The sequence below is a fragment of the Belonocnema kinseyi genome, chromosome 2, assembly GCF_010883055.1.
Source record: "Belonocnema kinseyi isolate 2016_QV_RU_SX_M_011 chromosome 2, B_treatae_v1, whole genome shotgun sequence".
NCBI lineage: Eukaryota > Metazoa > Arthropoda > Insecta > Hymenoptera > Cynipidae > Belonocnema > Belonocnema kinseyi.
The window spans coordinates 162,798,623-162,815,638 of NC_046658.1; the positions used below are offsets into that span (position 1 = coordinate 162,798,623).

Genomic DNA, 17,016 nt, shown 5'->3' on the forward strand with positions numbered 1-17,016 from the left:
CCATTCTAGCCCCAGGCCAGATCGCATGTTCAGTAGGGTGGTGCAAAAAATTTTTTCCTTGAATTTCCGTGCAAATTGCCCGGGATTTTTTTTAAGTTACAAAAAAATAAATCCATTTAAAAAAATTATATTTAGAGGTGGCTCAAACTCCATGAAGTTCAACACATACTTATTTTTAAATATCATCCCCATAAGTCTGCTTTTTATTGGGTTCCAAAAAACCCCCATAAGTGAAAAAATAGGTTTTGCGAGTTCTTGGCACTAGTTAAGATTTGTTATGTATGTTTTTTATGCGAATTGTTTTTATTACATTTAATACCACTTTTTTTTACTAATGAGTGTTTACATAATTGTTCAAACAATTTCCTGTTAGAATAAAATAAGAAAGTCACGGCTTATGTATAAGATTTAATTTTTGTCCAATTTTCAAATAGAGTGATATAATAAGTGATTAACGTTAAAAAATAATTGTTCAAATAAATTATTATTATTTTTATCGCTATTCTCTTAGAAGAATGCTAACAAACTGAATTTTTTTTTTTAAATGTTCACTTTTTGTCCAATTTTTAATTGGAGTGAGGTAAATAATTAAACAGAGTTAACAAAAGTGTTTAAACAATTTATGATTATTATTGTTAACAAGATTTTATTTTAGAAATGCTCGAAATTTGTGGTTTTTTCTGAAACTTTGTACTTTTCGTCTAATTTACCTTAAATTGAGTTAATAATCAACTTAATTTTTTAAAATAATTATTTAAACAAATTATTATTGTTTTAGCAGTTCTCTCTTACAATAGAGTTAGATTGAGGTTTTTTTTAAATAACTTTTTGTCCATTGTTGAATTAGAACAAGGCAATAGGGAATTATTGTTAGCAAAAATATTTGTTGGAAACAATTTATTATCATTGTTAATAATGTTCTCTTAGAATAATGACAGGAAATTACAGTTTTTTCAAAATTTTCCATTTTTGACCAATTTCAATGAATAAATAGTTGATAAATTTAATGCATTTGATTGTTTAAACAATGTATTATTATTTTTATCCATACTAAATTCAAATAATGCTAAAAGTTAAGGTTTTTTCTGAAATTTTTAATTCTTTGTCTACTTTTCATTTATAGTGATTTAATAATTAACTAGATTTATCAAAAATAAATATTAAACAAATTATTATTGTTTTTAAAAATTTTATTTCAAAATAGAGCTCAAAAGCCGTAAATGTAAAAAATGTCTACTTTTTTAACAATTTTTAAATAGAGTGAGAAAATACTTAATTATTCCTAATAAAACCAATTGTTAAAACAATTTATTGCTATATATAATAACATATTCTTTAAAAGAGATTAAAAAACTGCGGTTTTGTATTTGTTTAAACAAATTATTTAAAAAAAAATATTTCTTTTAAAGAATGCTAAACTGTTGTGATTGTTCTTAAATTTCTGACTTTTTTCTACTGTTCACTTGAAGTGATTCAACAATTAACTAAGTTCACAAAAAAATTTAAACAAATTTTAATTGTTCTAAGCAATTTTATTCTTGAATATATTTAGAAAGTGGCGGTTTTTCCGAATTTTTAAATATTTTTGACCAGTTTTCAATAACACTGAGGTAATACTGAATTATTCTTAGAAAATGTAATTGCTTCAACAATTTAGTCATTATTTTCATGATATAATTTAACTCAATGAAATACATTTTTAACAAAATAATTTAATATTCAACCAAACAAAAGATTTTTCTACCACAAAGATTGTATGTCTATGCAAAAATAATTGTTAATGAAAAATGAATAGTTCAATTTTTATTGGCAAAAAAATTCAATCTCAGAAAACTAATTTTCAAAGAAAGAAGTGAATTTCGCACCACAAAGATTAATTTTCCCCCAAAAAATAATAATTTAAAAAAAAAGACATGAATTTTCCACCAAATATTTCAATTTTTAATAAAAGATTCAACTTTATGCAAATGAAATGAATTTTCAACAAATAAAAGAATGAGTTTTCTTACAAAAAGATTAAATGTCTGTGAACAAAATTTGCAACAAAAAATTAATCACATTTTTAGTTGAAAAAATTAATTTTGAAAACAAAAACTGATTATCAAGCAAAGAAATGTTTATTTTGAACCAAAAGATGATTAATTTTAATGATTAATTTTCTACTGCCAAAGACGATGTTTTAACAAAATACAGATTTTTGTAAAAAATAGATAAATTTTCAAATCTATAAGATTGGTTCTCCAAAAAAATAGTATGATTAGATTTTTAGTTAACAAATTTAATTTTTAGTAAAAAAATTAATTTCTAATAAAAAAAAGAATTTTGAAAACAAAGAAATAAATTTTGTACCAAAAAGGTAAATTACCTACCAAGAAGATTGATTTTCTACCACAAAAGCAAAATTTTAACAAAATATATAATTTTTGAAACAAATATTTGAATTTTCAACTGAAGAATATTGATTGACAAAACAAATATTGTATAATTAAATTTTTAGGTAAAAATTAATATTTAGTTAAAAAATTAATTGATGCTAAAAAATAATTTTGAAGCTAAAGAAATAAATTTTTTACCAAAAATGTAAATTATTCGCCAAAAAGATTAAATTTCTACCACAAAAGATGAAGTTTCAACAAAATATACAAATTTTTAAACAAACAGTTGAATTTTTAACTTAGGATGATAAATGTTCACCTAATAATAATAAAAAATATGAAAAATTACATTAAATTTTTAACAGAAAAAAAGTTTTTTCAAATAAAATGATGAATCATTTTAAAAACCTCACAGGCTACATATTTCCACTTTTAACGAAGAACCAAAAATCTTTATAAAAGAATCCTAAAAAATTATTGCAGGATCAATATGTAAATAAAAGATTCAATTTTTAATAGTACTATCATAAACTAACTGCTTGTGTCAAATTTCATCATGAACATTAAATTCACATTTTTCATAGTCTTCAATTTAAAAACAAAATTTTTATGAGAAAAATAATTTATTAAATTTATGTAAGAAATGTCTCCAGTAAACGGTGCAAATATGGAATATTATATAAAATGCGAATTAAATTCAAATAGTCTAATTTAATATTCCAACTAGATGAATAATTCACCCGGAAATACCTTAAAAATTTCTTTTTTTTAAAAACATTTTCTAAATGTTCATAAATGATTAAAATATAAAATTAGATTGTTACTCACTCGAAGGGTCATATTTTGTCTATGCGAAAAATAATCTATGTATTTTTAAAAGTAATTTTTGTTTTCCTTTTTTGAATAATGACAGATATCTTGCCACAAAATGTCGAAGGATTTCCGGCGACAAGGGAATTTCTGATGAAGGTGGTTGATATACTCTTAGATTTCATCAAATCAACGAACGATCGGAATTCGAAAGTTTTAGACTTCCATCATCCAGCTGAAATGATACAACTTCTTGATTTGGAAATTCCGGATAGTGGAGTCACACTTCAGCAGCTCCTCATCGACTGCTCGACTACTTTGAAGTACCAAGTCAAAACCGGTAAGTCTTTAATTTAAAAAAATATTCCGTGTATAACAAAAATTTTAAGACCTTAAAGCGGCAAGATATACTACAAATAAAAATATAAAAAATATAGCTATAAAAACAGAAGCTTAAAAGATGAATTTTTAAAGCTCTTCACCTGGGATAATTGCTAGAAAACTAACAAAATTTTGGTAAAAGTAGATAGAATAATTTCCAGAGGTACAGGTTAAGGGATCGAACCCCGAACCTCTGCCGTGATTTCCGAACAAATAACTGCCTGAGCTGCCGAGGCTCTAAAAATTAATAAAAATAATAGTTGAATTCTTTTAGATACAATTAATTGAGTCATCTTTTTTTCAATTACTCTCTTTGGGCCCATAATTCAAGTATTTATTTAAATATAATTCAGTTTAAGTTGAATTTAAATGTTTTTAATTTAAAATTAAATTAATTTGAAAATTAAATATTTGGTTGAAAGTTAACGTAATTTCTTAAAAATTCATATTTTTTAGAGATTTATAAGTTTAGTTTGAAATTAATTTTTTTATGAAAATTCAAATCTTTTATAGAAAAATCTTTTTTTGAATGCAAAATTCAACTCTTTTGTCAAAATAAATTTTTTTCAAAACTCTTTTTTTTAATTCAAGAGGCTTGTCGAAAATTCTACTACTCGAAGAATTAACTTTTTTTGTAGAAAAATAATATTTTTGTTTAAAGATCAACAGTTTTGCAGAACAAGCCACTATTCAAAAAATTTAGTATCTTTTTTAAAATTCGGCTATACTTTAAAAAAGTTGGCATTTTGGGATAAAAATTTAACAATTTTGAGAAAAAATTAAAACCATTTGGTTGTAAATAAACTACTTGTTGAAAATTTATATTTCCAGATTAAAAATTCAACTTAGTTGCAGAAAATTCCACTTTTTGGGTAAAAACTAAATTTTTGTTGAAAATTGATATTTTTGGATCTAAAACTCAACTGGTTCATAATAAATTTGTCTCTTTGAGTTAAAAAGTACTATTCTTTTAGAAAATTGAAATATTTATATTTGTTCGTTTAGCGGAAAAATAATAAATCTGGTTGAAACTTTTGTTTTCCTGTTTGAAATTTTTTTTGGGTTAAAAATTGTTCTTTTTCAGAAAAAAAATTAATCTTTTTTAATCAGAATTTAAAATAATTGGCTGAAAATATACGCCTTTGTTTGTAAATCCATTCTTCTTGTAAAAAATTTAATGTTTTTAGCTGAAGATTCACCTTTTTTAGTTACCACTTTGATTATTTTGTTAAAAATGTTCTTTTTGTGATTAATTCAACTTCGTTGATGGAAACTTTTTTTTGTCAGTTTAAAATTGAACTATTTAGTTCAAAATTTGTCTTTCGTAATTGTCAATTTAACCATTTTTTTAGAAAATTTATTTGTTTGTTTAAAAATGAACTTTTTGTTGAAAATCTATATTTTAAGTTTGAGAAGTCAACTATTTTGTGACAATATCGTATTTTTAGGTTGAAAATCTATGTAATTTTAGAATAAAATAAAACTATTTTGTTTAAAATAAACTTTTAACTTGAAGCTTTTTCTTTTTGGATTGAAAACTATTCTTTTGTAGTCAAAAACTCGACTATTTCGTGAAAAATTAATGTATTTTTTGAAAAATTTATCTTTCTTGGTAAAAAATAAATCATATTGATTACAAATTTCAAATAAAATCTAAAATTTCACGAAAATCTGATTGTTTTAAATATCAACTTTTACATTTTTTGTTAAGAAATTATTTTTTTTTGTTAAAAAATTCATAGTCTTGGTAAAAATTGAAGTATTGTTTAAAAATGATTTATTTTAGTTGAATAATTAAATATTTGTTCGCAAATTCATTTACTTGATTCAAAATTCGTTTTATTAGGTAGATAAACTTTTTGTTCAAAATTAAAACATTTTGTAGCGAATTGTTCTTTTTGGTCTGAAAATTCAACAATTTGCGGCTTATATTTCAACCCTTTTTCAAAAAATTCAACTATTCGATTAGAAACTAACTTTCATGTTGGAAACTTATATATATTTTGATTTGACAATGTAACCATTTTAGTAAAGAACTCAACTAACAAGTTTGAAATTTACTTTTTGTTTAAAACCATATGGTTGAAAATAAACATTTTTCTTATTAAAAAATATATCATGGGTTGAAATTTTAATAGTATTTAATTAAATAATTAATGTAAAATTTTTATATTTTTCACGAATTATTTTCACAAGCTCACAATCTTAATTGAAACATAGCTTTTCATTTTGACACCCTTATCACAACACTTATTCAAATTAGAAGGAATTTAATTAAAACCAAATCATTGTGATATAGCGTCAAGTTTTTAATTTTCTATTTAAATCGCTCTAAATTTAGAAGCGCTATTTATATAATGCTTTAATTTACAGTTTATAAATTACAGCTTTTTATCATTGAACTTTTAATTTTTTAATTTTAATAATTAACCAAAACGAGTGTAAGATATTTTTAAAAAGATTCTGGTAGATAACAGAAAGATTAACGAAATTTCTTATTTATGCGTTTTTTAAATCAATAAAACATTAAAAAATTGTATTTAGTATTTAAAAATATATATATAGAAATACCAAAAATGATTGTTTTTAAATATTAAGGCCATGTGATGAGTGGGTCACGTGACCAGATTCATACCTTATCGCCACTAATTTATTATCCTAAAGTTTCAACTCGATTCGAGGTTCGTGTGAAAATAAGTTGGTTAGTAAGAAAGGTCGCGGTAGAATCTGGTCATGTGACCCACTCGTCACATGGCCTTAAGAATTTTCAATTGAAATGTTTAGAAGATTTTGAATATTTTTAGAAAGTATCCGAATGCAATTTTTTGATTGTTGAACTACCAACTGAGCAAAACAGAAAAGAATGATATTTTAAATAAATTAAATTAGGCAGATAAGTTTAAATTAGTAGCGATTCAATTTTGTAGCAAAGTTTATATATTACCCAGCCAACTGACTCGCGAAGGGCGATAAGTTGCATAATTTCATATTCAATTTAGCATACGCGCTTACAGGGGTAGAGATAAGGTGGCTAGAGATACTTTTATTTCCTGCGATAGCACCCTCAAGAATATGCGTGGGTGTCATAATCGTGATAAATAGCCGGGGGTGAAAATCCTTAAAAAAACTAGATTTGGTTTCCGACAATGGTTCCATAAAAAACGTTTGCCCGTTTTTACATAAACTTGAATTCTTATGAAATATCGAGCGAGAACATTTTGGAATTAATGACCATGATTAAATAGATGAACATTCCGAAAAAATTAAATATTCCGAAATAGATTAGAATTTTGAAGTAGAGGAACATTTTCAAGTTGATGAAAATTCTAAACTAACCTCATGAACATTCTGAATTAGATGATATTCTGGAATGGAACAAGATTTTGGAATAGATGACAATTATGAAATAACTACGATTTCTGAAATAGATGAAAATTCCGAGATAATTTAACATTCCAACATAAACATTCTGAAATAGATGAATAATTCGAAATAGAGACAAATTTTGAAATATTTAAACATTCTGCAATAAATGAAAATTTTGAAATTCATGAAAATTCGGAAATAAATTGATATTTCGAAATGGACCAATAAAGTTAAATAGAGCAACATTTTGAAATAGATGAACATTTTGAAATGGTTAGATATTCTGAAATGCATAAGCATTTCGAAATAGATGAATAGTTTGATATAGGTTATTATTTAAGAATAGATGAATAATCTTAAGTAGATAAACATTCTGAAATGGATGAATTATCTGAAATAGAGACACATTTTGAATTAGGTAAACATTTTGCAATAAATGAACATTTCGAAATTGATGAAAATTTGGAAATAAATGAATATTCTGAATTAGGTCAATAATATGAAATAAAGCAACAGTTTGAAAATTCCGAAATAATTTAACAATTTGAAATAGATGAATAGTCTCATAAAGGTGAACATTTAGAAATAGGTGAATGATCTTAAATAGATAAACATTCTGAAATAGATGAATAATCTGAAATAGGGAAAAATTTTGAAATAGGTAAACATTCTGCAATAAATGAAAATTTTGAAATTCATGAAAATTCGGAATAAATGAATATTCCGAAATGGATCAATGATGTGAAATAGAGCAAAATTTTGAAATAGATGAACATTCTGAAATGGGTAAAATTTCTGAAATAGGTTAATAATCCGAAATAGGTCAATAGTCTGATATAGGTGATTGTTTTGAAATCAGCGAATAATCTTATATTTAGAAATAGATGAATAATCTGAAATAGAGCAACATTTTGAAATAGATGAACCTACTGAAATTGGAAAAAATCAGAAATACATGAAAATTTCGAAATACTTTATAGTCTGATATAAGTGATCATTTTAGAATAGATGAATAATCTTAAATAGATAAACATTCTGAAATAGATGAATAATCTGAAATAGAGAAATATTTTGAAATAGGTGAACATTCTGCAATAAATGAACATTTCGAAATTGATTAAATTTTGGAAATAAATAAATATTCCAAAATAGATCAATAGTCTGACATAGGTGATTGTTTTCAAATCGGCGAATAATCTTATATAGATAAATATTTAGAAATAGATGAATAATCTGAAATAGAGTACATTTTGAAATAGATGAATAATCTGAAATAGAGTACATTTTGAAATAGATGAACCTTCTGAAATTGGAAAAAAATTTAGAAATAGTTGGACATTCCGAAATAGATGAATAGTCTGATATAGGCAATCATTTTAGAATAGAAGAATTTCTAAATTGATGAAAATTCGTAAATGAATAAATATTCCGAAATATACCAATAATGTGAAATAGAGCAAAATTTTAAAATAGATGAACTTTCTGAAATGGGTAAAATTTCTGAAATAGGTTAACATTCCGAAATAGGTCAATAGTCTGATATAGGTGATTGTTTTGAAATCGGCGAATAATCTTATATTTAGAAATAGATAAATAATCTGAAATAGAGCAACATTTTGAAATTGATGAACCTTCTGAAATTGGAAAGAAATCAGAAATAGATAAACATTTCAAAATAGATAAATAGTCTGATATAGGTGATCATTTTAGAATAGATGAATAATCTTAAATAGATAAACATTCTGAAAAAGATGAATAATCTGAAATAGAGAAACATTTTGAAATATGTGAACATTCTGCAATAAATCAAGATTTCAAAATTAATGATAATTTGGAAATAAATGAATATTCGAAAATAGATCAATAGTCTGATATAGGTGTTTGTTTTAAAATCGGCAAATAATCTTATATAGATGAATAATCTGAAATAGAGCAACATTTTGAAATAGATAAACCTTCTGAAATTGGAAAAATATCAGAAATAGTTGGACATTCCGAAATAGATAAATAGTCTGATATAGGTGATCATTTTAGAATAGGTAAATAATCTTAAATAGATAAACAATCTGAAATAGATGAGTAATCTATAAGAGAAAGGTTTGGAAATATGTAAACATTTGCAATAAATGAACATTTCGAAATTGATGAAAATTTGGAAATAAATGAATATTCCGAATTGGATCAACAATTTGAAACAAAGCAACAGTTTGAAAATTCCGAAATAATTTAACAATTTGAAATAGATGAATAGTCTAATAAAGGTGAACATTTAGAAATAGGTGAATGAGCTTAAATAGATAAACATTCTGAAATAGATGAATAATCTGAAATAGAGAAAAATTTTGAAATAGGTAAACATTCTGCAATAAATGAAAATTTTGAAATTCATGAAAATTCGGAAATAAATGAATATTCCGAAATGGATCAATAATGTGAAATAGAGCAAAATTTTGAAATAGATGAACATTCTGGAATGGGTGAAATTTCTGAAATAGGTTAACATTCCGAAATAGGTCAATAGTCTGATATAGGTAATTGTTTTGAAATTGGCGAATAATCTTATATTTAGAAATAGATGAATAATCTGAAATAGAGTAACATTTTGAAATAGATGAACCTTCTGAAATTGGAAAAAATCAGAAATAGATGAAAATTTCGAAATAGATGAATAGTCTGATATAATTGATCATTTTAGAATCGATGAATAATCTTAAATAGATAAAAATTCTGAAATAGATCAATAGTCTGATATAGGTGATTGTTTTGAAATCGGCGAATAATCTTAATTAGATAAATGTATAGAAATAGAAGAATAATCTGAAATAGAGAAACATTTTGAAATAGATGAAACTTCTGAAATTGGAAAAAAATCAGAAATAGATGAACATTCCTAAATAGATGAATAGTCTGATATAGGTGATAATCTCAGAATAGGTAAATAATCTTAAATAGATAAACATTCTAAAATAGATGAATAATCTGTAAGAGAAAGATTTTCAAATAGGTAAACATTTTGCAATAAATGAACATTTTGAAATTGATGAAAATTTGGAAATAAATGAATATTCCGAAATGCATCAATAATTTGAAATGTAGCAACATTTTGAACATTCCGAAATAATTTAACAATTTCAAATAGATGAATACTCTAATAAAGGTGATCATTTAGAAATAGGTGAATGATCTTAAATAGATAAAAATTCTGAAATAGGTGAACAATCTGAAATAGAGAAAAATTTTGAAATAGGTAAACATTCTGCAATAAATGAAAACTTTGAAATTCATAAAAATTCGGAAATAAATGAATATTCCGAAATGGACCAATAATGTGAAATAGAGCAACATTTTGAAATAGATGGACATTCTGAAATGCGTAAAAAAGCTGAAATAGATCAACATTTCGAGATCGATAAATAGTCTGATATAGGTGATCATTTTAGAATAGATGAATAATTTTAAATAGATAAACATTCTGAAATAGATGAATAATCTGAAATTGAGCAACATTTTGAAATAGATGAACATTCCGAAAAAGATTAATAGTCTGATATAGGTGATCATTTAAGAATAGATGAATGATATAAATTAAGAAACATAGTGAAATAGGTAAACATTCTGCAATAAATGAACATTTCGGAATTGATGAAAATTCGGAAATAAATAAATACTACGAAATAGACCAATAATGTGAAATAAAGCAAAATTTTGAAATATTTGAACCTTCTGCAATTGAAAAAAACTCAGAAATAGATGAACATTCTGACATGGATAAATAGTCTGATATAGATGAACATTCAAAAATAGATGAATATTTTGAAATAGATGGACATTGCGAACTAATGAACCATTCCGATATAGGTGAATATTCTAAAATACTTGAATATTCTGAAATATATGAATAGTCTGAAATAGAGCAATATTTTAAAATTCTAAAATTCTAAAATATATGAGCTTTCCGAAATAATAGGATACTCCGTAATAGATGAATAATGTGAAATACAGCACTATTTTGAAATAGATGAACATTCTGATATAGTAAAAAATCCGAAAATAGATTAAAATTTTTAAATAATTAGGTATTCCGAAATTGATAAATCGTCTGATATAGATGAACATCTTGAAATAGGTGAACAGTCTGCAAAAGCAAAAAATTCGGAAATAAAAAACAATAAAAAATCTCAAATAATTGAATATTCGGAAATAGATGAAAATCCTGAAATAAAGCAATATTTTGAAATAGATTAGCATTCTAAAATAGGTAAAAATTCGGAAATAGATGAACGTTTCGAAATAATTAGACATACCGAAATAGATGAAAGTCTGATAAAGTTAAATATTTTGAAATAGGTGAATAATCTTAAATAGATCACCATTTTGGAATCGACGAATATTTTAAAATAGATAAACATTCCGAAATGAATAAAGATCTGAAATAATTGAATAATCGGAAACAGATGAATATTCTGTAATAGAGCAAAATTTTGAAATAGATGAACATTCCAAAGGAATGAAACATTCAGAAATAGATGAATATTCTAAAATAGAGGAATAGTCTGAAACAGAGCAATAATTTGAAATAGAGCAATAATCTGAAATAGAGCAATATTTTGAAATAGATAAAAATTCTGAAATAGGTCAACATTTTGAAATAGATGAGCATTGCAAAATAATTAGGCATCGCGAACAAACTTTAAATTGTGAATCTATAAATATGAAAAGATTTTGATTTTTAAGTTTCCATTTGAAAATGTTCAAAATTTTTATTTTTACAATTAAGAATTCTGTAGTTTTTATGATTTACACTCTGAATTTCTTTCATTTCGAACACTTCGGATTTAAAACTTGACTTTTGATCTTCAAAAATACCCAGATCTATAAAATTTAATTCTTAAACCTTTAAAATTAAAGTCTTCAATTGCAAGTTTAAAATTTTTTAAAATTTCGATACTAAATTTTCAAGCATTGACTGCGTTATCCAAAAAAGATAGTTAAACTTGGTCTATTTCAAACTACAAATATTCTAAATTAATAAATCATTAAATAAATATCTTGAAAATCGAACTATTTCTACGCAAATTTTCAAAATTAAATATCTTAAAAATATAAATTTTAAATATTAAATAATTAGAAAATTTCATGGTTTCAAATCCAATAATTTTTCATTGAAATTCTTTAAAAATGAAGAAATTTGATTTATGAATCCTTAAAACTAACAGGGTTTTTTATTTAGATAGTTTACAATTAAAAATTCTACACTTTTGATTATTTAGAATTGAAATTTCGTCAAATTGGAAGATCCAGAATTGAAAACTCTTGACTTTTGATTGTCGAATTCATGAAAATTAAAGAGATTTTATTTCTGCATCTTTCAAATTAAACTTTTTTGAATTGCGAATCTTCAAAATTCAACTATTCAAAAAACAAACAAAAAAAACAATAACTCAAACTGACATTATTTCAGGTTACAACAAATCCTAAGGAAATCTTATAATTGTGACTTATTAAATAATTTATTTGTTTCAAATCCTTGCTGGACAAAAATCTTATATTTCAATAAAAGCAACAGATCACTGAAAGCCGATTAAAATAAAAATATAAAAGTAAAATCAAAAGTGAAATTAAAATTAAAGTTAAAATATTGTACTTCTGAATTTTTGAAGAGAACATATCGCGTCAGTTAAAGAATTTCTTGACTTTTGTGCAAAAGCATTAAGGCGCGCTGTGGCTTCGCAAAAATGTGGCAAAAATATAACATTTAAAGGGCATGATTTTTGAAATCTCATTTTTAATTCAGGCCATTGAGATTTGAAAAATATGCATGGGTTCCCGAGTTATAACGAAAAATGTTGAAGCGTATCTCCTTCGAGTTTCAGTCAACTTAGAAACGCTCGGACATTTTGAGTCATAACTTAGGAACCCTCAGAGATTTTCCTAGCGTCCTTGGCTTAAATTAAAGATAAAGTTTCAAAGATTATTTCCTTTAAATTTCAGATTTTGGCAACAGCTTTTATAAGTCATACCACGAATTGAAACGGTGATCGGCGACTACACCTCGAAGTAGAAACGCTTGGACGTTTTTAGTCATAACTCAAGAACGCGTAAAGATTTTTTAAGTGTTATCGTCTTAAATTAAAGATAAAATTTCAAGGAATATGTCCTATAAATTTCAGAGAGCTCGCTATTTTCTCCAGTTAATTATGCGAGAAATGAAATAAGAGTTAAAATTCGTTAGGAGGACTCGATTAGTAAAATTGGTCGCTGGCGTTGGTAGGTTGTAGCCAGCCAACAAATAGGCTTATCAGAGCCGCAGCCGTCGAGAATTACGGAAGTCGACCACAATCCACAAATCCTCCCCGTCAGTACCCGCGAAAGTTCGCTCGCTCTATCTCGGTGGGATTCGATTACCAGCTTGAATGGATGCTAATGCACAATGACTACGAACGCTCAAACACCAAAGCTAACCAAACTTAGGATAGAAATCTAACCAAACTGAATCGCCTGTCGCCAGGGGTGCCGCCCTCCGCTATTGAAGGACGTGTGTCTGATACGTGCCCGGCCCAACAAAAACTCGTTATTAGATTATATTATGTATCCCTTGCATCCATCTCTCTTCTTTCCTCTCCACGAGTTTTTATCAACGTCTTTATTCTTTTCTTGCCCTTGGGAGCAGTCACTCTTTCTCCCTGCTTATCGGTTTAAAATATTTTTAATATTACGATCATTTTTCTTCTTTTTTATTATTATTAATTGCAAAGAAGATATATGATGAATAAATATTGTCAATTTTTTATAAACGATGCACGGAATTTGGTTACAAATTTCAGGATAAATTGAATAGTTAAAGCTTCAATTCAACTTTTAAGGATATTTTGATTTCGTTAATTAATTCCAGAGTTATTTTACTTTTTGTGTTCAAAATTTGATTTTTAGACGGGTTTTTCGACATGCAATCAATATTATTCAATGGATAAGGCTACAAATTTAAGGATAAATTGATTGGATGAAGCTCTAATGCTACTTTTAAAGACATTTTTATTTATTAATTAATTCTAAAGTTATTTTACTTTTAATTTACAAAATTAGAATTTTCGCAGTTAATTCGAACTCTAGTCAACAATATTTAACCGATTTGTGAATTTTTTTTAGTATTAATCGACTAGGTCATAGTTCAAAATGGCTTTTCAAGAAATTTTTATTCGATTTATTATTTCTGTAGTTATTTTAGGTTTAATGCTAAAAATTCGATTTTTTAGCTGATTATTAGACAGTTATTAGACAGTTTTATTAATTTATTATTTGTAGAGTTATTTTTAATTTAATACCCAAAATTCGGTTTTTTAGCAATATAATTTATCTCAATTAAAAAAATGTCAACCAATTAGTCTAAAAATTCAGGAATAAATTGACTAAATGAAACTTTAATGACACTTTAAAGAAAATTTATATTTCGTTCGTTTTTTTTAGAGTTATTTATCTTTTGGTGCTCAAAATTAGATTTTTAGCAGTTTTGTAGTCAATATTATTCAACCGATTTCTTAAACAAATGAAGAAAAAATTGACTTAATAAAACTTTAATGCTCTTTTTGAGGACATTGTTATTTATTTATTTATTCTAGGGCTTTTTACTTTTTCTGCTCAAAATTTGATTTTTAGCAGCTTGGTTAACATGCAATCAATAATATTTAATCGATGTGGCTACAAATTCACATTTTAACTGACTAGATGAAGCTCTCATGCTGTTTTTAAGGAATTTTTTATTCATTATTTAATTCGAGAGTTATTTCACTTTTTGTGGTCAAAATTCGTTTTTTAAGAGTTTAATCGAGCTCCAGTGAACAATATTTAACCGGTTTGTTGAAAAATTTACAAATAAATTTGCTAGATGATGTTTCAAAACTCTTTTTCAGAAAATTTTAGTTCATTTTATTAGTTCTGTAGTTATTTTAGGTTTAATGTTGAAAAATCAGTTTGATTTATTAATTATTTGGAGAGTTATTTTTATTTTAATGCTTAAAATTCACTTTTTTAACAGATAAGTCGACCTCTAGTGAATAATATTCAACCCATTTTTCTAAAAATTTACAGATAAATTTAATAGATGAGGTCCAGCGCTACTTTTTACAAAATTTAGCTTTTTTAATTACTTCTAGGGTTATTTTATTTTTAATGCTAAGAGTTTGGGTTTTAATAAAGTTTATTCTATTTGTAGCTTACAATATTCAACTGAATTGCTTAAAAATTAAAGGAATAATTCATTAGGAGATGTTTCAAAGCTGCTTTTCAGAAAATTTTTATTTGGTTATTATTTCTATAGTTATTATTTTAGGTTTCTTGCTAAAAAATCGATTTTTTAGATAATTAATTGAACTTCAGCCTAAAATATGAAACCGATTTCTCCAAAATTTTTAGAATGAATTCACTGGATTAAGCTCCAGTCCCATTTCTTAAAAAATTTTAATTAATAAATTGTTTCTAGAGTTATTTTACTTTTCATGCCTAAAATTCGATTCTTAAGCAGCTTAGCGCACCTGTAGCATTCAAAGTTTAGCCGACTTTTCTAGAAATTTTAGGCTGAATTGAATATAGAAAGCTTTAATGCTTGTTGAAAGGAAATTTTGATTCATTCATTAGTTTTGAAGTTATTTTACTTTTCATGTTCAAAATTTTTTTTTTCAACGGTTTAAGTTTACATATAGCCTAAAATATTAAACGGATTCGTCCAAACAAATGTTAAGATAAATTTACTGGATAATGTTCTAATTTTGTCTTGTTTTTTTAATATTTAGTTTTTTCGTTACTTCTGCTCAAAATTATATTTTTCAGCAAAATGGACCAACGTGGATGCCGATTTTTCTGAAAACTATAGAATAAATTAACTAGATGAAGTGCGTCACATGGTCCATAATAGTAATATTTTTACATTTTTAAGATAATATACAACGTGAGAGGTTTAAAAAAATGGAAAAAAATCTAAAATTTTAAAGCTTGATTTCAAATTGTCGCAAAACCCAGGATATTGGTGGTAAAAATTTGAAATTTATACCAAACAGTCTTTGAAGTCTTATCTTCACTTTGAGCTGAAAAATTTTTTATGTCTGCATTAGTTTCCGAGTTATGGTTCAAAATGTCCAAGTCTCAAAGGGAAAGTTTCAGTTGTCGACTGAAACTTGCAACACACATGCTTAGACATTTCTAGTTATAACTCAAGAACCAGTGAAGAATTTTAAAATTTTAGGGGCTCAAAATAAAAATAAGACTTTGCAGACTGTGTGGTATAAATTTCAGATTTTTTCTACAATTTTCCTGGGTCATACCACAAGTTGAATTCGAGATACAAAATTCGAGCAATGTTTGCAATTTATAAAAAAACTTCTGACGTTTTATATTCACTTCGAAAACTCAGAAATATCTTCATTATAGGTCATTCGATGCAGAATTTTGAAATCTTTCTGACCGTCGTTTTGGAAAAAAGTTGTTCCATTTTTTAACCAGTAATCACGTTCCAAAGTCAGCTCCGATTTTTGATAGTACTTGCGCTGGATGCACCGACAATTTCCGATGGTAATCTATTAATTCTTCAAAGTCAGGGAACCCGTAGATAATTCGAAGCCTACAATATTCAACCGATTATTCTGAAATTTTAAAAAGAAATTGAATGGATTAAGCTCCAGTCCCATTTGTGAGTAATTTTTGATAATTACATTATTTCTAGAGTTATTTTACTTTTTGTACTCGAAATTTGATCAAAATTCGGTTTTTAACAGTTTAGTCGAACGCCAGCCTCCAACGCTCGACTAATTTGTCTAAAAAAATATAGGATAAATTAACTAGATGAAGTTTTAAGAGTGGTTCTAAGGAAATTTTAAGGGGGCCGTTCATTTTTCGGAACGGTAAAAATTAAGAAAGGTAAAATTTCAGAATGGGTTATAATACATAATGGTAAAACTTAGGAATAACAAAAAGTAGGAAAGAGCAATAAGTAGGAAATCCGAAACTCTGAAAGGTATTTCTTCGGAAACCAAAGAAGCGGAATGGGTGAAAATTCAGAAGCGTTAAAATTAGGAGGGTGAAAAATTAGGAATAT

The 17,016-nt window shown here is 25.7% G+C and overlaps 1 protein-coding gene across 2 annotated transcripts in view; it reads left to right on the forward strand.

The window, feature by feature from the left end:
• LOC117167204 (glutamate decarboxylase) overlaps nucleotides 1-17,016 on the forward strand; it is a 710,722-nt gene that overhangs the window by 25,939 nt on the left and 667,767 nt on the right. For both annotated transcript variants that reach the window (XM_033351946.1, XM_033351947.1), the window contains one exon: nucleotides 3,289-3,525. In XM_033351946.1, the coding sequence (XP_033207837.1) occupies nucleotides 3,289-3,525 (237 nt within the window). The remainder of the gene's footprint in view (nucleotides 1-3,288; nucleotides 3,526-17,016) is intronic.